Source organism: Malassezia globosa, assembly GCF_000181695.2.
Source record: "Malassezia globosa CBS 7966 chromosome Unknown mgl_sf_13.1, whole genome shotgun sequence".
Lineage (NCBI taxonomy): Eukaryota > Fungi > Basidiomycota > Malasseziomycetes > Malasseziales > Malasseziaceae > Malassezia > Malassezia globosa.
In genome coordinates, this window is record NW_001849858.1 from 129,829 (window position 1) to 149,413 (window position 19,585).

The window sequence follows — 19,585 nt, forward strand, 5'->3', positions numbered from 1 at the left end:
TACTTTATGTAACGACGACATCATTGCGTCGGAATTATTTGAAGGAGTTTTGGGAGGTCGAGTAGACATCGGATTGAATGGCACCCCCATATCCTTAGCCATGCGCTTCATGCGTTTTTCTTCTCGTGTAAGAGCAGTAGGTGCAGGTTTCGCACGTTGAACCTGTGACCTGTGTTGCACCGCGATATTTCTGGCCTTCTCTAGAGCAGGTGCTCGCTTCGTGGCGCGCCGCCCCGCGGCCTTCTCTATCGCGGCCTTCTCAGCCGCACGTGCTGCCGCTTCACGCTGCTCAGACACCTGTTTCTGTAGAGCGACTCTATGTGAATGCAAAAAGTCTCGCTTAGATTGCCGTTCACGCTCACGAGCAGCCCACGCATCTCTTTGGCGCTTGCGTTCATCCTGCGCTTTTTGCTCCTCATCTTTTTTACGCGCTCGCTCTTTAAAATCGCGGTCGAGCTGTACGCGTTTCAGCTGACTCTGCTCCAGCGCCGCACGCTTTAGTTCTTCAAACTAAGCATCAGATATGAACACATTCATAATTCTCAAGAACTTACACTGCTCCCGCCCATCACGCCGTCGCCACGACCCGGCAGCCAGACAAACAACAACACTGATTCCCCAAGCTGAAAGCTGTGCAATGTGGAGGACGAAATTCTATAGCTCTGGCGACCAATCCGAGTTTCAGTGAAGGGCGTGAATGAAGACACCGAGAAAAGGAGGGACAATGAACCAGCGCGCGAGGCTTAGGTCAGCAGGTGCGCATGATCATCAAGTAGTTACGCCCAATGGCTCAGTCGTAAATGGCCGCGTGTCCGACGACGACAACAGCAGCTGTACATACTGACTGGACTAGCTTGCTTGACTTGCTGAATTGCTGATATAAAAACTTTTAATTCAGTATGGATGGCACGAATGGTGCGGATGAATCGATTCGCGCATGGAATTTTGTTCCGATCTCGCTGTTTGTGTCGTCTGGCGCGTGGCGTGTTCCTGAGCTCGCGTCTCCGGATAAATGGCCATCTTATCCTGGCCTGAAGCCTTTACGCGAGGCATCGCATGCTAATGCACTGGACACAATCGTTGGACCAACGCCAGCGTCCATCGGTGTGCACGACAAAACCACGACAAGCGCAGCTGAACTTAAACAAATGACCGACGTCGAAAAGTGTCGGCACTGGGCTTGTGCTGACGGCTACGACGGAATTGCTGTTGAGCTTACAAATGCGCGCTGGCGGGAGCGCTGGGAGCACTTATGTTTACGAGTCGATAGCGACACTCTTCCTCGCAGCTCCAGTCGAGCTAATCTTTCAGCCGCAGATGCAATGGACAGCCGAGTACAATTCGAAGCGGAGGGATGGCGTGCTCATCCACACTTTACGCGGTCCGAACTCAACATTCTCAAGCCTAGTGAGGCTCCATTAGTGATGGCAATTTTAAGCCAATGGCTCGAGCTGGACTCGCCCGATGAGGGTGTTCGCTTTGACTCGGAAATTGCACTGCGTCAAGAACTTGCGCACGCAGCCTACGTCGGTATTGAAGAAGTTATTCTCCCTCCTCCTAGCAGTGATCCTGAGCGTCAGTCTTATTTAGCAGACTATGCGCGAGCTGTTCGCTCGTGCCTCACAAGCATGGCAGGGCAGGCTCCAGTCACAAATGCATCCATGAAAGTCGCGATCCGCCTTCCTGTCAGTTCTCCTCATATTCTTGCATCTATGCTTGTGCACCAAGCTACGAAAGGACCCCATGGCTCAGCGGCGATGCCTGCCGCTGCTTACCTGCGTACCAAAGATAATTGGGCTTGGGAAACTTGGGAGAAACTGCAGGAACTCTGCGGCTACCATCCCCAACTATATGTGGCACTGGATCTGTCCATGCCCTTACCACCGACATCATCCATGATGCGATGGATCAATGAACCGGTCTCGCACTTGTGGCTTCCGTCGTCTTCATTTCTCGCTAATGCAAAGGGGTATCCAGTGTTGTCAAAATCGGCACAAACACTCGTCCAGTATCTGGTTCCCCATGGTCCACATATCGTGCTGAGCGACATCACGTCTCCGCCTCCACAGCATACGCGGGGTGGGCCCATGGCCTATGTCCAATATGTGCGGCACTTGATGAAGGTCATGAAAGCACCAACAAAGCTCGAAAAACTTGCGTTGAAAGTTGGCGACTGTCTTCAGGCGCCCCTTGAACCCATGTCCGACAACCTCGCTGGTGTTACGTACGGTGTGTTTGAAGCAGATTCTGTCAAGTACCGCTTGTATGAAGAAGCAATGTTCCAAGCATTCTCTCAACTTGGCACTCCAACCACACGTCTCCGAGTATGGATTGTGGGGGCTGGCCACGGGGCTCTAGTAAGTCGATGCCTTGCAGCTGCGGAGCGTGCGTCACGTTGGGTGCATATTACTGCTTTAGAAAAGAATCCAGGTGCCTTCATTAACTTACAGGACAGACAGCTCTCTGAATGGGGTGCTGAACATGTTCATGTTCTCCTTGGAGATATGCGCAATATTTCTGTGCCAACCAACGTGTCAGAACGGGCAGATGTCGTGGTAAGTGAGCTGCTGGGGAGCTTCGGCGACAACGAACTAGCGCCTGAGTGCTTAGACGGTGCGATGCGATTGCTTAAGCCAGGTGGCATCTCAATTCCAGGGTCCTATATGCCGTACATCGTGCCCATCACCGCACCTAAACTGCACACAACTATCAAATCAGGCACTATGAACCGGGCTGACGCTGCCTCACTAGCAGGTGAAGGCATGGGCACTGCCATGAATACGGCTGCTAAGTTCGACGCTCCTTCTGTTGTTCTGTTTAAATCCATGAGTTTTCTCTCCGGTCTCGACAGTGCATGTCAGTATCCCCGAGTTCAACCGTGTTGGCGCTTTGAGCATACGTCCATGGATGAAAGTGGCCTTGCTTGCGGTCGCACAGGTCTTCCCCTCACAAACAGCCACAACGCGCGATCGTCCATGAACACGTTCTACATACCACATGCCGGCGTGTGTCACGGATTGGCAGGCTACTTCGAGGCCCATCTGTTTGGCAGTGTCGTACTAAGTATTTTCCCGGATCCAGCACGTGCAAGTCCCGATATGCTAAGTTGGTTCCCCATGTTCTTCCCATTCCGCACGCCACTTTATGTGCCGGCTCACAGCCAGCTCGACGTGCACATGTGGCGCCTTACAGACAACCACCATGTGTGGTACGAATGGAGTGCTGAGTCTTATTTGTGTGTCGATTCGCCATCTTTGCATGCATCTAGCGCATCTGCCTCACCTAAACCTGTGTCGACCCCGATGGTGCAGCAAGATGAGTCGCGTCAGTCAGAGAGTTTGCCACCATTCTCCAACGCTCCTCATACACCCATGGTGCCACCCAGTGCACTCATGGGCACCGGAGTGTCGCAGGCCGATACTTTGGAATCTGCAGCGAATCCTGGAGTTGACGCAAACTCTCTCGTGTATTCACCCCTAAAACGGCGCATTAAAACTGGTCAGACGGACTTGATGAATGCAGGCGCGTGCGGCTTTAAGCTGACTATTTCAACATCTTAATCATCGGTACATCCATTCACCTGTTCATGTGCATGTAGTTTTAGCGGGAAAAGAGTTCATTCTCTATACGATATTATTACAACCATCATCAAAGTTCGTACCCTGAAAAATCATATTCAATGCCAGCCCGCTCTAATGCTGCGCGACGCTTTTTTTGCCGTTGCAAGAGTCTCTGATTAACCTTCGCACGTTCTTCCAGCGTCCGCGACCTTGAGCGTCTTGCTCGTTCCATACGATCCACTGGTGCAGTTCGAAACTTGCGATTCGCACCCACCCACAAGTTTGGATCTACTTTCTCAGGTGGAATCATAGAAAGCTGGAGCATGTGTCCATCAAGCAAGTAGTTATTCATGGTGTCAACAACAATTTCTGCCACATCAGGGGAGTCAAACTCCAAAAATCCGTAATGCTTCGAGCGCCCAGTCTTCTTATTTCGAGAGAGACGAAGCCTGTTGATGTCCCCAAACTGCGAGAAGTATGCGCGTAGTTGATCTTCAAAGAACCCATGAGGAAGCCGGCCAACGTACACAACACCGGTCTTTGTGCCATCCTTATCACCATCGCCAGCCTCACTCGGTTTATGCTCTTTGTGATTTTTCTTTTTCTTCGCCTTCTCGAGTCGCTCCGTGACGCTGGCATTCCCACGGCTACTAGGTAGGTTGGCAACTTCCTCGAGGGTCAGGCCTGCTTGCTTCGTCATTGCATCATCTTCTTCATCCTCTTCGTCCGAGATCGAGTCTGGGAAGCCACTCAGCAATTCAGCGTCGTTGTTAGCATCCTCGTCATCGCCATCCTCAATTTCGGACACTTTCTCGACCGCGTCGCCCTTCTGCTTTTTCGGTATTGTTTTCAAAGACGCTGGAGCTTTGTTTGATGGAAATTGAACAACATTTGGTACCTCATGAATCCGAACCGATTTGATTTTTTTTTTGGTCGGGTTTTGGGTCACTTCGTCTTTCGCTTTCAAGGGCTTACCATGCTTAGCGGGACCCTTCTTTACCGCACTTGCATGCTTCTTTGAAACCGTATCATGTGCATTTGAAAGTTTCTTCGAGCCTAATTTACCTTTGGATTCTCGCACCACTCCCATCGTTTTCACACACTGTTTCAACACTCGTGCAGGTGGGGTGTTGAACGCACGAGCACACCAAAATTTCTGATGCAACGTCCAAAAACCTGAACAAAAATGTTTAAAAAATATGATATGTGGACTCTATTTCCACGTGGACTTCACGTGGCCATAAGAGTCGATCTGGCATGTTCTACCGCCTTCTATGCTCAACGCAGGGACCCACTACTTTAGGCGAGGTGTGAACAGCCCAGCACTCCTCACCCAGTATATTGCGTCATGTCGACGAACGCCGTTCCGGAAATCTTGTGGGCTCAGCGCAGCAGTGCCTCGGTCCCAGAGAAAAATGTGATTATGCTCACCATCAATGTGCCCAACATGACGGCAGAGGCCACCAAGTGTGACCTAACAAACACTGGCTTGCATTTCGAGTCGACCGTCCAAGGTGACGCCTCTAAGGGTATCGAGGGTAACAAGTTCACATTTGACGTCGAATTTTATGAGAACATTGTACCTTCCGAGTCGAAGCAGCATTTAACATCAAAATACCTGTACTTGGTTCTGCGCAAGGAGAAGGCACAAGATGAATATTGGCCACGTCTGACCAAGGACAAGGTTCGGCTACACAATGTGAAGACAGACTTCGACAAGTGGGTTGATGAAGATGAACAAGACGGAGAGATGAATGCTGGCGATGATGCGGGCTTCGATCCCAGTATGCTTGCTGGTGGTGGCGCCGGTGGTATGGACCTTAACTCCATCATGTCAAGTCTTGGGGGTGCCGGCGGCTCGCCTGACTTCGGTGCCATGGGCGGAGACATGGATGCCGGCGATGATGATGATGACGAGGATGACAAAGGGTCAGAAGGAAAGAATCCAAAAGTCGAAGAGACTGCTTGAATGCGCGAGGCTCACGTTCAAGCCCAATACGACTCTAGCCTTTACACTATGTAGTAATACCATGGTATGAAAACATCATTCATTGGTTCGCTTTCATGCGTAGGTATTATCGTCTGCACAAGTGATTGATTTCATCCACAATCTCTTGTGCACGGTGTGTATCTTCTGCCTCGAACTCATACCGTTTGGTGTCATGCATTCTATCGCGATGGGCAACCAAACGGAATGCGTGAGGTATCCTTGGATTCAGGTCACATTGTACGATAGAAGATACATGGTAAGATGCTGACTTGGCATGTGACACGCGCTTCTCGGCAGGACGTCTAGTCGTAAGCAATGTCAAGCCATACACACATAATATGAATCCAATCTCCGTCTAAGGTTATGACACGATCATGGCGCCCGACTGCAATGTGATGCCGTCGACTAACAGAATATGCCTATGCCCATGAGATTCCCCGGCCAATTTATGCAACATACCTTGTAATTCGAAATGATATCCATAGCATTTTTGTACTTTGGTTGTTCCACAACGGGCTGTGATCCTGTGTGGGGTGTGGCAAAAAACGCATCCCTGAGCGAAGTTCGTTCCACTAGAACCAAGTCGCCAACATTCTGGAGCTGAGATACAGTCTGATTTGGCTGAACCAATTCATCGGCTCCTCGGCAAAGAAGTGCATAAGAACTTGCTTGACCCAATTCACATTGGTTGCAAACTTTCTCCAAGACCTGATTTGCCGAAGCATTTATTGGCACTTGAACACTCTGTACACCACTGGCTGTGGGGACGACCATAATTGGCAAAACGGTCATAGCTTGCGAGAGCTGGTCAGTGCCAGCTGCGTCAGTTGCAGTCATCGGTGTTGATACAAGGTCCGAAACATTAGGAGACACGTTTGCCTCATAGTTGTTTGATGCTGTAGCGGTGTTGAACGCACAAATGTTCGGACATAGAGCGAACTCAGTTTCACCAAATTCACCAACTACCAGAGCATAATCAATAGCTGCAGGTAAGATAGATCACGATGACATACCTGGGTAGTCTTCATCAACAAAGCCTCCTTCTACCATACGTAAGACCCAAGCTCTAGGCTCCAACACGGAATTTGACTGGCTCTCATACAAGGGATGAATGGGTCGATGACCGTACTTCTTGATATACGTATATAATCCGAATCCGATAAGCTCTTCCATAGAGGCGGTGTTCTGAACACACATTTGAACTGGTCCTACAAGCTCATTAGTCTTGGTATTGGTCTGGTTTGGATAATATAAATCCACGCAAAATCTGCTTTCAGGTTCGATCCGTCCGATTCGCGCATAACGCGCAAGTTGAATTTCATCAACGCTCTCTTCCGATTCGTTCATGTATTTTCGAAGTAGCGATTGATGTGAACGTGATGGGATTGTCGCAGTTCTCCCAAACGTGATGTCTTTCTTGAAGCTGCCCCGCTCTTGATGCTTTCGAGAGAAAGAGTCAGTCGATTCTGAAGTGGATTTCAGTAGTCCCTCTTCAATTAGATCATTTGATCCAGAGACAGGATTGGTCTTACTGTCATGCGATCCACGCGGATGAGTGACCTGGGGTGTGCTCGAAATAGTTCCATTTCGGGTATTTTCCATCACTGGTGAACCACTAGATGTTTCGGGGAAAGATTTCGAGCTGAACAGATTGAAGTCAGCATCAATATTTCCAAGGGTAGAACCGCTTCCGAGAACAAAGCTCTCGGAAGTGTAAGATGCCAGATGGTCCAAATCTGAAGGAGACGAAATATTCGCAATCGAAATTGATGCTGTCTGCTCTGGCGGAAGTTGTGTTCGTAAAATAGAAGCAAAAGTTTCAAGCGGTTGGGGATTCAATTCTGACGAAGAGTCTTTTTCTGACATCACGCCCGAGTTATGCCAAAGTTTGTCGTGGATTGCTTCCACGTCTGGAAAACGTTTTTCGCGTTCTTGAGGCGCTGGGTTGCTCTTTCCAGTCAAAAACCGATAAGGGACAGGAAGATCATCCAAAGGTGAACTATCACTTGAATCAGATGACGATGCGTCTTGTGGGCTCGCGTTTCCAATGTCCAAAGGCCAGTGCTCACCAGGCAAGTATTTGTGAAAAATTCTTCTTACAGCATTGTGTTTGATTGGAGGTGGTGGTGAGCACGGCGCTGTACGACTGACACCGACACAATCATTAACGGTGTGGTTTACCTCACCAGGTTCAGCGGTTTTCTCAACGCTGAGAGATAGGTTTCTGTCACCTGTCGTGATACTACTATCGAAGTCGGTCAACACATGAGTCGCGTTTGGTTCATTAGAATGCTGAAGGAAACTCGATCGAAGCTTTTGCAATAAGGCACTAGGTGTTAATGGATTGATATACTCACTTCTGGTCAAACCCTAGCGACATGAGGCGTGATGTCTTGTCCGTGTTCGGGTGCGTAGTATCGGGCAAAATAAGATTCGAAATAAAATCATGGAGTCGAGTCTGAATAGAACACTCACTGACCTACAAACACGCAATGTGCTCAATGTCTGAAATCCTGATTACTACGATAGGCGGAGCCTTCCAACTCAATTGTGTCAATATAACCTTTGATTCGACTATCGTATAGAAACGGACTCTAACAAAATGACCTTACTGAACAAGCGCATTAACAGCCTATACCTTAAGCGCTCTGAGCCCTAGACGACATCAGGTTCAACGCACTACCGGCCTTGAACCATTCAATCTGGTTCTCGTTGAATGAGTGCTGCAGAGGAATACGGTCTTCCGAACCATCACGGTGTTTGCAGACCATTGTAATGATGCTGCCTGGGGCAATCGTCGTTACACCCTCAAGGTCAATCATGTCATCTGGACGAACCAGATCGTAGTCGCTCGAGTTCTGGAACGTCATTGGCAGAAGACCCTGTTTCTTACAGTTCGTCTCATGGATACGCGCAAATGACTTGGTGATGATAGCCATGCCACCTAGGTAGCGAGGCTCAAGAGCAGCGTGCTCTCGCGACGAACCCTCACCATAGTTGTCATCACCAATCACAACCCATGGGTGACCGTGGTCACGGTAATAGGTTGCAGTGGCAGGAACGGCACCCCACTCACCAGTGTAGTAGTTTTGCACATTGTTTGTCTCCCCATTGGCACTGTTTGTAGCACCAATCAGGCAGTTGTTCGAAATGTTCCTCAGATGACCACGGTAACGGAGCCATGGACCACCGGCCGAGATATGGTCCGTGGTGCACTTACCCTTAACCTTAATCAAAATCGGCATATCCTTAGGATCCTTGTCCTCCCATTTCTTGAAAGGCTCAAGGAAGTGAAGACGCTCAGAGTCAGGACGGATAATTACCTCGACGTTGGAGCCGTCAGGTGGGGGAGCCTGGAAGGTGTTCTCACCCCGGTCATACCCTTTCGATGGCAGTTCTTCGCCGGTGGGAGGCTCGAAAACGAACTCCTCGCCATCGCTACCCTTAAGCTTATCAGTCATAGGGTTAAATGTCAATGATCCAGCAAACGCCATTGCAGTAACAAGATCGGGTGAAGCCACGAACGCATGAGTGGCGAAGTTAGCGTCGTTACGACCACTGAAGTTACGGTTGTAAGACGTGATGATGGAGTTCTTCTCACCCTTCTTCACATCGTGTCGGTTCCATTGACCAATGCACGGACCACAGGCATTCGCGAGCACCATACCACCGACTTTATTAAGGGTCTCCATCTGACCATCACGCTCAATCGTGGCGCGAATTTGTTCTGAACCAGGCGTGACTGTGAAACCAGACTTCACCTTCAAACCGTGCTTCATACCCTGATTGGCGATAGAAGCCGAACGAGACATGTCTTCATAAGAAGAGTTTGTGCATGAGCCAATCAATGCCACACGGAGCTCCTCAGGCCAGCCATTCTTGATAACCTCATCCTTGAACTTCGACAGAGGGGTCGCGAGGTCAGGCGTGAATGGACCATTGATGTGTGGCTCAAGATTGTCAAGGTCGATCTCGAGGTGATGGTCATATTCAGCGTCGCGGTCCGGCAGAAGGTTGCGGCGGAACTTAGAAGCAGCCTCGGCAATCTCTCCACGGCCCGTGGCTTCAAGGTACTTGGCCTGGCGGTCGTTGAATGGGAACACGGAGGTCGTCGCACCAATTTCAGCACCCATGTTACAGATAGTGCCCATACCGGTGGCAGACAGAGACGAAACACCAGGACCCTTGTACTCAACGATAGCACCAGTACCTCCCTTAACAGTGAGGTCACCAGCGACCTTCAAGATAATGTCCTTTGGTGCAGTCCAGCCTGAAAGCTTGCCCTTCAGCTCAACACCAATTACCTTCGGACATTTCAGTTCCCATGGGATACCGGCCATCACATCAACAGCGTCAGCACCACCAACACCGCAAGCAATCATGTTGAGACCACCAGCGTTCGGTGTGTGAGAATCAGTACCGATCATAAGACCACCTGGGAATGCATAGTTCTCGATGATAATTTGGTGAATAATACCGGAGCCTGGCTTCCAGAAACCAATACCGTACTTGGCACTACAGGTGGCAAGGAAGTCGTAAACCTCCTTGTTGAGCTCCTTAGCATTAGCAAGGTCCTCAGCACCACCTTGATCAGCGGCAATAAGATGATCACAGTGAACTGTTGTAGGGACCGCTACTTTAGGAAGGCCTGCAGACATGAATTGAAGCAGAGCCATCTGCGCAGTAGCATCTTGGCACGCCACACGGTCCGGGCGAAGACGAAGATATGACACGCCACGCTCAATGTCTTGAGTGTGTGGCTCATCCAAGTGGCCATAAACAATCTTTTCCGACATGGTCAAGGGGCGCTTAAGACGGTCACGAACGATCTTCAAGTTTTCTTCCACCTTTTGGTACGGGAGGTAGTAGCCCTTGCCCTTCTCGATGATGCTGAGCTCAATCTTCTTCTTGAGATCGGCTTCATTGAGGGGAGCAGCCTCCTCAGCAACGGTGATGACGTTACGAGTGGCAGCAGCCGCTCGGTGGGCCCGCATAGCCACCGAGCGGAATGCGGGCGAGCGCATCGCACGGTAAGAGAGCATGATTGCGAAAAGCTTGAGTGTATGCTACAATCCAAGTATTTAAAGCCATTCATCCTCCCGAGCCACTCCTATGCATTGTAGCCTGCAGCCAATCTACGGCAATAATCGGATGGCTGGCATAGAACAATTTCAACCTATAACATTCTGTATTTTTTGTAATCACCATGAGGTGGGCATGCATTGCCAATTAGACTCCCATCATTGGCCCATTCTATTGTTCCCTCGGCAAATATCATTTCGTCTTTCTGGCCAATGATTTTGTATTTTCACTTGCCACCAACGGGCCAAGACCGGCTCCGACAAGGCAGGCACGCACTACTCGCGGTCCGTTCGCTGAGAAATGATCGTCAATTCGTGCAGGTCAAAAAAAATTTCATCTATACAGTGCTGGAACTTTCACAACACATACAAACTGTCGCTATAGGACAACAGGCAGATAAACGACTAAGACTTCCTGCACTTCCGGCATTCATCATCTGACACAAAATGCAAAGACGAAGAGAGAATCACGGAGAATCATAGACTAGTAGATAATTCTCTAGTCGCTTCCAGCTTCCTCTTCAGCCAAGAGGCGTTCAGCGTCTAGTGCTGCAACACACCCACTTCCCGCAGACGTAACAGCTTGCCTGTATTTTTTGTCTTGAACATCACCAGCTGCGAATACACCATGCACTGAAGAGAGTGAAGTGCCAGGCTTTGTCAAGATGTATCCGTCTTCATCTAAATCGACTTGGCCTTTCACAATGGAAGTGGCCGGAATATGACCAATAGCATAGAAAAGACCATTGACTTGCATGTCTCTCTCCTCATTCGTCTTTGTGTCCTTCACACGAATAGCATTCAAGAGCTCACCGTCACCCTTTGCCTCAAGAGCAACTGTGTTGAAAAGAACAGTGACCTTCGGATGAGAGAGCAAGCGCTTCGCCATGATCTTACTCGCACGAAGTTCATCGCGGCGAACAAGTACATAAACATGACTTGCATATTTTGTGAGATAAGTAGCCTCTTCCGCTGCAGAGTCACCACCACCTACGACAGCCAACGGCTTGTTGCGGAAAATAGGGACAGCGCCATCACAGACAGCACATGCACTGATACCGCTCTGCCAGTACACTTCCTCACCTGGAATATGCATTCGACGAGCGGATGCACCCGTCGCAATGATAAGGACCTCGGCAAGTTCAGGCTCCTCGTTTTCAAAGCCTTCCCGCCAGAGTTTGAAAGGACGACTAGACAAGTCCACCTTCGAAATGGTTTCAGTGTGAATCACGGTCCCGAAACGCTGAGACTGCGCACGGAACTTGTCCATGATCTCGGAACCGCCAATCCCATCCGGGAATCCAGGGAAATTTTCCACATCAGTAGTAGTAGTAAGTTGTCCACCGGCAGCGATTCCATTTGCAAGAAAGCCTTCGTACATCACTGGTTCGAGGTTCGCTCGGGCCAAGTAAATAGCGGCAGTGTGGCCAGCTGGACCGGATCCAATGATGACCTTGCAAAAGCGTTAGCATGAATAAACCAGAAAGTAAGATTCACTTACCACCTTGTGAGGTTTCTTCAAGCCAGTATCACTTTTGTCGTGAATAGGTGCCATTGTAGTGAAACCTGAGGAGAACCGAGAGAACTTGAAAGTTGGATGTGCAGAACCCCGGAATAAACGACGATTTAAATAGCTATCACAAGAGAACTGCCAAAGCTTGTATAGAGAGCAAGATTTCAGCGAGTTCCTGAGAATGCTTCGGGTGCCCTGACAATGTCAGCACAAAACCATACCGAACATACGAGCAACAACTGTGGCGTTAGAATGGCGATTGGAGATCAGAACGATTGACTCGCATTCGCCCCACGGAATTGCCTCATGTCTTAGTCACCCCGGGTTACATCTGAGTAAACAATAGAGTCGTAGTTTAATTCCGCGAAACCAAATTTGACCATTTAAAAGCATTATTGCAGCTGACTGGACGACTATGTCGCTCCACTTGGGTTGAACGGCACGCGCACAGTTTATGCATGCCTCAGGTCTTGTCAGAGTGAACAAGTCCTTCAAAAGGACTTGTTTATGCCGTACATTGATTACCACTCGACGCTTTGATATCTACTCACATTTCCAAGATGAAGTCAGTGGTAGCAATTATTTTGACGCTGCTATTGACGGTAGCAATAGGAGCCACGGCTGATAGCATACAGGCTGGCAATGTCGGTATTCGCCGTCACGAAGGCATGTTTCGACGCGCGAAATCTAATGACAATCAAAGCCATAACAAGTGGCATGGACACAATGGAAATGACAATGCAGATAACGGAGAAAAAGATGATGGAGATCACGAAGGTAGAAACGATAAAGGAAGCGGTTCAAGCGATAATGATGACGTTGAGCATTATCTTGTTGTTAAGACTAATGAGGGTCGCGTCCGAGGGTTTTATAACTCAACCTCGCAAGCATATGCCTGGAGAGGTGTGCCTTACGGTATGGATACAAGTGGTGAAAACCGATTTATGCCGCCCAAACCAGCCAAAAAGTACAAGGGCGTCAAAGATGTAACGAAACAAGCCAAAGGATGCCCGCAGCACGGTAGTGGCACGTCGAGAGCGGCCATTTCATTATTTGGACTCTCGACAGATATTTTCAAAGATGAGAATCAATCTGAGGATTGTCTAACAATGAACATTTTTGTGGGAAAAGACAATTGGGAAAGCTTCCGCGACTCTGGCTCCGAAGGCAAGAAGCTGCCAGTTTGGCTCAACATTTATGGGGGTTCTTTTGAGTGGGGTGCGTCCAATGTCGAAATGTACCAAGCCTACGATCTCGTGAGTAAAAATGATATCATATCGGTGAGTATCAATTTCCGTAACTGGATTTTCGGATTTCCCCAAGCTCCGCAACTCTACCCAACGAAACACACCGACGATTCAGACTACCAGGGAGCTAATCCAGGCATGCTTGACATAGACCTTGCGATTGAATGGGTCTACAAAAATATTGACAAGTTTGGTGGCGATCCCGAAAAAATTACAATTGGTGGGACAAGCACTGGCGCTTGCGCGGCTGATAACTGGGCATATACTCATTACAACAAGCCATCCTCCAAGTATGTAAACGGGATTATACTTCAAAGTGGATCCATGACATCGCTTGGTCGGTATTTCGTTGCGGACCCTGGCGATGACTTCACTGGCGATGACAGCGTATGGAACATTGTGGCTAAGTACTTGGGCTGCGGAACAAGCAATAGCCGGGAGCAATTCAAGTGTATGCAGCATCAAAGGTGGGAAGACGTGATTCATGCAACATTTGCAACAAACACATCCTTTTTGATGACCCCAGATAATATTACTGCTTACGTGGATTACGGCGAGCGTTTGGTTCAGCACAGATTTGTTGATGCTCCTATGTTGCTTGGAAATACCAAGGATGAAGGAAACGCCTGGCTTATCCACAACGCATACCTGACGCGCATTTTGGGACCTATCATTACGGCTGAGGTTTGGGTGTGCCCCACCCGTGTGCAAGCTAAACACCGAAGGGGCTACGCACCCACCTGGCGCTACCGTTTCAGCCCATCATTTTACATCCCCGACACTCCGAAGAAATACCAGTCTCTTCTAACGTATCACGGCAGTGACACCCCCTATTCGTTCGACACGTGGCAACAACTGAGCTATATTCCTACAGAAGAGGCGAAGAAGGACAAAGGACCTGTATTCCAGAATCCGCTTGCAACGGACGATAACAGTGTTCGCGCGCCAGTCGCAAGTTTGTACAGTGCTGCTTTTGTCGCATTTGTGTCTGACCCGCAGAAGGGTCTGTACAACTTTCATTCGGGATGGCCGGAATATACACCGGACCAGAGGAGCATCGGCGACTTCGGCTACAAAAACAGTCCTCATTTCCGCCTAGCTGATTCATCGGAAGTGGATGGCCTCTGTCCTTTCACCGACGCTGAGATCAAGGAAAACAATGAGAAGTGGAAGGCCACCGCGCAGCGCTACCGATCGTACCTTATCTAATGATTCGGACAAATCCTTGAATTTTCAACTTTTCGTTCTTTTGAAGGGTGCAGCGTGTTATGTTTTTTTTTTCTGGAACATAAGGTCATTCAGTTATTTCTATTTTAGAGGATTTAATGCAGTTAATAACCATAACTATCTTTAAGAACCAACAAAACGTCCCTGCATGTTCTTATGTTACTCGATGCAAGTACTAAGAAAGACAATGTAATCTGTTCGACGAGCTAAAGCATTTTAAAACCCCTGTTATTCCTCGCCGGCTCACACGCACATAGCATTCCGAGTTTGAGAATCAGAGTCAGCATTGCTATTCTAGTGAACAAAAACTACCACCGTGTCTTATACCAGAACAGATATGCTAGCGGCAATTTTTTGGGACAAAATACAGCAGCCATGAACATGCTTCAAGATGCATGACCATTGAAGTGTATTTTTGTATCGTCAGACATACACGAGTTTTACGTCACTCCATTAACAACCCAGCACCCCACTTTACGGAGCAAAGAGTTGCTCAAAGAATGCCTCGCTGGTAGCAGTGCGAGGGGTCTTCGTGTTCTTCTTCAGCTTACCAGCGCGACGCTGAGCCTGCTCACGCAACTTGCGGCGGATCGAGGCCTGGGCGTAAGGGTTCAGACGGAACAAGACACCACGGTTGCGCAATGGGTTCTTCTTCTGCGTGAATGGACGCTTCGTCTGCTTTGGACCAGCAGGACGCACGACGCTTTGGATTTCGTCCGAGTTGATGAGACGAGTGACATCAGGCATCGTGATCTTGGCACTTGGGAGGTGGAAGCCTTTCTTAACTTCCGAAGCACTTTCGTACGTGCCAAAGATCTTGTCAAGCTGCTTGAACGCGTCCTCTGTCCAAATCACAAAGCGACCCAAGTGGCCACCAGGGGCGAGTTGAAGAAGGTTCAAGCTGTGCACGCTGGCAATCTCAACGCCTGGCAGGTTACGGAAAGCCTTAACAATGCCATTGTCCTGATTGTAGATGACAAGAGGACCACGACGTTGAGTGTGACGACGGTTGCGCAGCTTACCGATACCAGCACGGATCTTGCGCGAGTTCGAGACCTTGATCACATCATCGTAAGCATTGAGAGCCTTCAGTGCGGCGATAGCTTGCTTGGTCTTGGTGAATGACTCAATCTCGTTCGAGACAATCAGCGGGACCTCCTCAATTTCCTCAACGCGGTGACCACGAGCAAGGACGAGCGCAGGAAGGGCGGTCGCGGCGAGAGCTGAGGCCGTCGCATAGCGGCGCTGAGTCTGATTAGTCTTGATGAACCAGCGGCGCCAGACCCTCGTTGGGGCGAACATGTGACCACCACGGGCCATGTTACCGAAAGCAGCCTGACCGGAGCGATGCGTACCGCCACCGCCAACACGGGGGATACGAGCCACGGCACGACCAGTACCCCATGATTCAGCAGAGGTCTGGTGACCGGCATTGGAGGCGACAGCGTAAGGCTGACGCTTGTTCTTAGCCAGGTTCGCTAAAAAGTGTAAGTCATGTTTCGATTGTGCAAGGCAGATTGAGCTAACGCGATGATGAGAACGTGACACGAGCTAATAAACATAAAGATCCCACCCATGATATGCCTGCATCATCTACTCTCCCAGAATCTGCCCATTTGTGACGATTACTTACAGTGAATAGCCTGGACGACATCCGGACGGATCGGCGCGTTGAACACAGCCGGAAGTGGCAGCGATCCTGAAGCCGCACCGTCAATTCCTCGCACGTTCACAGTCGGACGAGCAGCCATCTTGAGGATTGACCTGAGTGTAGGACGAGGAAAGTGTCTGTATGGGCGGAAGCTCTCTCGACACACATGCTTGCGCCTGTTCCAAGCAAATTTCCAGTTCTCACGCACACGTGACATGTGGCAGTTTTACAATGCCCTGCACATGGATGCCACATGGCTTCCAATATCCTTGCCTCCACAGCACCTCGTCGGGATTTTTTGTCATTTGAACACGAGCACGCAAGACATGCATCGAGGCACAGATCACCAATGACTTCGATCACGGCTCAAATGTAGCAGCGGGTCCCTGCGCTGCATGTTGTACAGCGTAAGCTTCCTTCGATTCACATATTACTACAATTTAAAGAACTGACACTTCTGCGTTAATGAGTGCGGTAACTCCATCGACATCTGAGTACGCCGTTGATGGCGCGAGTGTAAATGAGCAAATTCAACGTATTGTGGCAGACTTGCCACAGGTCAATGCTCATCTTGAAAATGCTTCCCCGGTTGAGATCCTCAAGTGGTCCATAGACCACCTGCCCAATTTATACCAGACCACTGCTTTTGGTCTCACGGGTTGTGTAACTTTGGATCTTATTTCAAAGATTAGCGCTGAGCGCAGCAAGAACGAGTCTTCTGTCCCCCATCACCTTGTGCCTCTGATCTTTGTTGACACTCTTTACCATTTCCCACAGACTCTTGACCTGGCAAACCGTGCTTCATCACACTATAATGCGCCTATGCATGTTTACAGGCCGATTGGTACAGATACAGTGTTAGAGTTCGAGAGACGCTGGGGGCCCGAGTTTTGGGTGCGTGAAGAAGACACATACGACTATCTTGTTAAGGTTGAGCCGGCACGACGTGCATATGAAGAGCTTAATGTACGTGCGGTGTTCACTGGACGTCGCCGCTCGCAGGGAGCAGACCGAGCTTCTTTGCAAGCGGTTGAAGTGGATGAAACAGGGCTCATCAAGGTTAACCCGCTGCTAAATTGGTCATTTTCCGATGTGGAAAAGTACGTAAAAGAGAATGCGGTTCCATACAATGAGCTGCTTGATATGGGCTACAAGTCGATCGGAGACTGGCATTCGACATCACTCCCGACTGGGAAAGATGGCGCTGACGAGCGTTCTGGGCGTTGGAGTGACAAAGCTGGCAAGACGGAGTGTGGCTTGCACAAGGACTACTTCAAGTTCAAAGTGTTGGCAGAGAAGAAATTGCGTGAGGCCGAACTTAGTCGGATCGATGCGAGTCGTCCTTAGCTGCTCGCACGTGTCTATATGTATGTAGTTATGTATCATAACTTATTGTGCGGACAAATCAGCTGGTCGAAATCGTGAGAGCGTTAATGAAGCTCAGAGCTAAATTGACGTTAAACACTTGTCACCTACATTAGTTGTTGACTACGTAAAGGAGCAGCCACTGCATCTTCATCGTCAACTACCAGCTCATGAAGAGCGCCTTGGAACACATAACGAATCAAAAGCTGCTTGCGCTCGCCAACGCAAGGATCGAAGAAACCAATCAACTTGGACTTTGATCGACCAGCTGGAATAATAAGCTGGCTCTGGGTCACCAACATTTGTAGGGGAACTTGGACATCCCACCATAGTGGTTGGTTCACATTCGTATCGTTATACTCTCCTTTCTGCTGAATAAGTGGAAGAATTTCTTTTTTATCTTTGATACGACTCAAATCAATGTCAACAAGAGTGGGAAATGCATCGCGTCGACCATAGTAAGCTTGTACGATGACCAGGCCATTGCGTGTGAGCTCAGCTTCTGCGCGCTTCCAGGCCTGGGGGCGCAGAAGCTCGCGAGTCTGTTCCGCTGAAGTGCGTCGTTGTTCGATTTCAGCCATTCTCTCATTGCGAACCTTAGCCAGGCGCTTGGCTGCCGTCCGACGTTGCTTGGGTTTGAAATAGAAGTAATGTGAACATGCCATAAGTACTGCAGGTACTAGTGCGGCCGACATAGCAAGATCGGGACGGAAGTTTGGTGATAAGATAATGGGGAAAACCAAGCGTTGTCCAAGGCGCGAGACGCGAAGTTTGAGCTGCACACCAGATGCTAGTCCGCATTCGACACCAAGTAACATGCGAATATTTTCAGTGACTCGACGCTCACTATTCGTGAAAGCAGAGATCCCGGACATGGTTCCTAAAGTGATGCCGCTCTTAATTTTGAAGCCTCCCAGCAGCTTCATCGTCCAGTCATAGCCAATGGATTGGTCCATGCCAGATAATGCGCATTGGAGCGTCCAAGAAGTGCCGTCCATATGCTGCTTGGTAGTTCCAACAACCATTGCACTTACATCATCGTATATTGGCTCACCATTCTCATCTGCTCCCCAATTACCAATTGTATAGGCACCCGACTTAAAAGACGTGAAGCCTGTGAGGCTTGACTTACTAGATAGCCTTTGAGCATAAGTTAGGGTCAAAGATGGCGGCGTGTTGATAGTTTGTGACACCAAAGCATAGTTGAAAAACATGTTTTCATCCACCATGTACTGGCCTTTGGCCGTGAGGATGTGAGGGCGCAGGAGTGACGCACTTAGCTCAGAAAAAAAGCGTGGACTCCAATGTGTCTTTAGAGTACCAATGAGGTTGCCACCACCTGCCTGGCCACGACTCATTAATTGACCAGAGACTGAGACCATGGATTGTTCAGTAAGAGGTATGTCGAAGCCATGCTTTCCGATAATTTGAGGGCAAGACACGAGCGCAAGGCGTTTGTCCATAGTCAATCGAGGACGGATGGCAGGACTAAGTGGTGATGTCTTGAGCACGTTTGGCAAGAATAAAGAGGTTGCATTAATGACCGCAATAAATTCGCCACGAGAGTTTACGAGGCTTTCGGCGTCGGCTGCTTGGCGAAGTCTTGACTGACGCTCGAATTCTGCACGCATGTCAGCAGGAGTTTGACCTGGAACAGCTACAGTCCATGTAGACCTAAGACCTTCTTCACCAAAGTGATCGTACACAGAGCGTTGTTCAGGGTCACTGAGAACTTGGTACGCTTTGTGGACTTCTTGAAATGCTTGTTCTGCATAATCTTTGTTCTGTTGCCCAGGGTGTTTGTCGGGATGAAATGCCATAGCTAAAGTTTTATACGCGTCGCGGATCTGTGCCTCTGTTGCATCCTTATCAACATTGAGGAGAGCGTAGTATGGACGTGCGTTCGAATCAGCTGATTCCGCCTGGTTTGTATGTGCGTCGCGAAACGGCG

The 19,585-nt window shown here is 49.3% G+C and overlaps 10 protein-coding genes across 10 annotated transcripts; 4 read left to right on the forward strand and 6 right to left on the reverse strand.

The window, feature by feature from the left end:
• Positions 1–899: 899 nt before the first annotated feature.
• Positions 900–3,560, forward strand: MGL_4031 (uncharacterized protein; the record flags this gene model as incomplete). Its single annotated transcript, XM_001728812.1, has 1 exon — positions 900–3,560. The coding sequence occupies one exon, from the start codon at positions 900–902 to the stop codon at positions 3,558–3,560; it is 2,661 nt and encodes an 886-aa protein (XP_001728864.1).
• An 88-nt stretch (positions 3,561–3,648) lies between these two features.
• MGL_4032 (uncharacterized protein) lies at positions 3,649–4,650 on the reverse strand (the record flags this gene model as incomplete). The annotated part of the gene is made up of 1 exon (XM_001728813.1): positions 3,649–4,650. The coding sequence occupies one exon, from the start codon at positions 4,648–4,650 to the stop codon at positions 3,649–3,651; it is 1,002 nt and encodes a 333-aa protein (XP_001728865.1).
• A 258-nt stretch (positions 4,651–4,908) lies between these two features.
• Positions 4,909–5,529, forward strand: MGL_4033 (uncharacterized protein; the record flags this gene model as incomplete). The annotated part of the gene is made up of 1 exon (XM_001728814.1): positions 4,909–5,529. One exon carries the CDS (start codon positions 4,909–4,911, stop codon positions 5,527–5,529), a length of 621 nt encoding a protein of 206 aa, XP_001728866.1.
• A 1,020-nt stretch (positions 5,530–6,549) lies between these two features.
• MGL_4034 (uncharacterized protein) lies at positions 6,550–7,416 on the reverse strand (the record flags this gene model as incomplete). Its single annotated transcript, XM_001728815.1, has 1 exon — positions 6,550–7,416. The coding sequence occupies one exon, from the start codon at positions 7,414–7,416 to the stop codon at positions 6,550–6,552; it is 867 nt and encodes a 288-aa protein (XP_001728867.1).
• A 773-nt stretch (positions 7,417–8,189) lies between these two features.
• MGL_4035 (uncharacterized protein) lies at positions 8,190–10,592 on the reverse strand (the record flags this gene model as incomplete). Its single annotated transcript, XM_001728816.1, has 1 exon — positions 8,190–10,592. One exon carries the CDS (start codon positions 10,590–10,592, stop codon positions 8,190–8,192), a length of 2,403 nt encoding a protein of 800 aa, XP_001728868.1.
• Positions 10,593–11,130: 538 nt separating this feature from the next.
• Positions 11,131–12,186, reverse strand: MGL_4036 (uncharacterized protein; the record flags this gene model as incomplete). Its single annotated transcript, XM_001728817.1, has 2 exons — positions 11,131–12,084; positions 12,133–12,186. The coding sequence occupies 2 exons, from the start codon at positions 12,184–12,186 to the stop codon at positions 11,131–11,133; spliced, it is 1,008 nt and encodes a 335-aa protein (XP_001728869.1).
• Positions 12,187–12,704: 518 nt separating this feature from the next.
• On the forward strand, positions 12,705–14,600 carry MGL_4037 (uncharacterized protein; the record flags this gene model as incomplete). Its single annotated transcript, XM_001728818.1, has 1 exon — positions 12,705–14,600. One exon carries the CDS (start codon positions 12,705–12,707, stop codon positions 14,598–14,600), a length of 1,896 nt encoding a protein of 631 aa, XP_001728870.1.
• A 492-nt stretch (positions 14,601–15,092) lies between these two features.
• On the reverse strand, positions 15,093–16,369 carry MGL_4038 (uncharacterized protein; the record flags this gene model as incomplete). Its single annotated transcript, XM_001728819.1, has 2 exons — positions 15,093–16,096; positions 16,252–16,369. 2 exons carry the CDS (start codon positions 16,367–16,369, stop codon positions 15,093–15,095), a joined length of 1,122 nt encoding a protein of 373 aa, XP_001728871.1.
• Positions 16,370–16,734: 365 nt separating this feature from the next.
• On the forward strand, positions 16,735–17,616 carry MGL_4039 (uncharacterized protein; the record flags this gene model as incomplete). The annotated part of the gene is made up of 1 exon (XM_001728820.1): positions 16,735–17,616. The coding sequence occupies one exon, from the start codon at positions 16,735–16,737 to the stop codon at positions 17,614–17,616; it is 882 nt and encodes a 293-aa protein (XP_001728872.1).
• A 125-nt stretch (positions 17,617–17,741) lies between these two features.
• Positions 17,742–19,454, reverse strand: MGL_4040 (uncharacterized protein; the record flags this gene model as incomplete). The annotated part of the gene is made up of 1 exon (XM_001728821.1): positions 17,742–19,454. The coding sequence occupies one exon, from the start codon at positions 19,452–19,454 to the stop codon at positions 17,742–17,744; it is 1,713 nt and encodes a 570-aa protein (XP_001728873.1).
• Between the last annotated feature and the right edge of the window lie 131 nt (positions 19,455–19,585).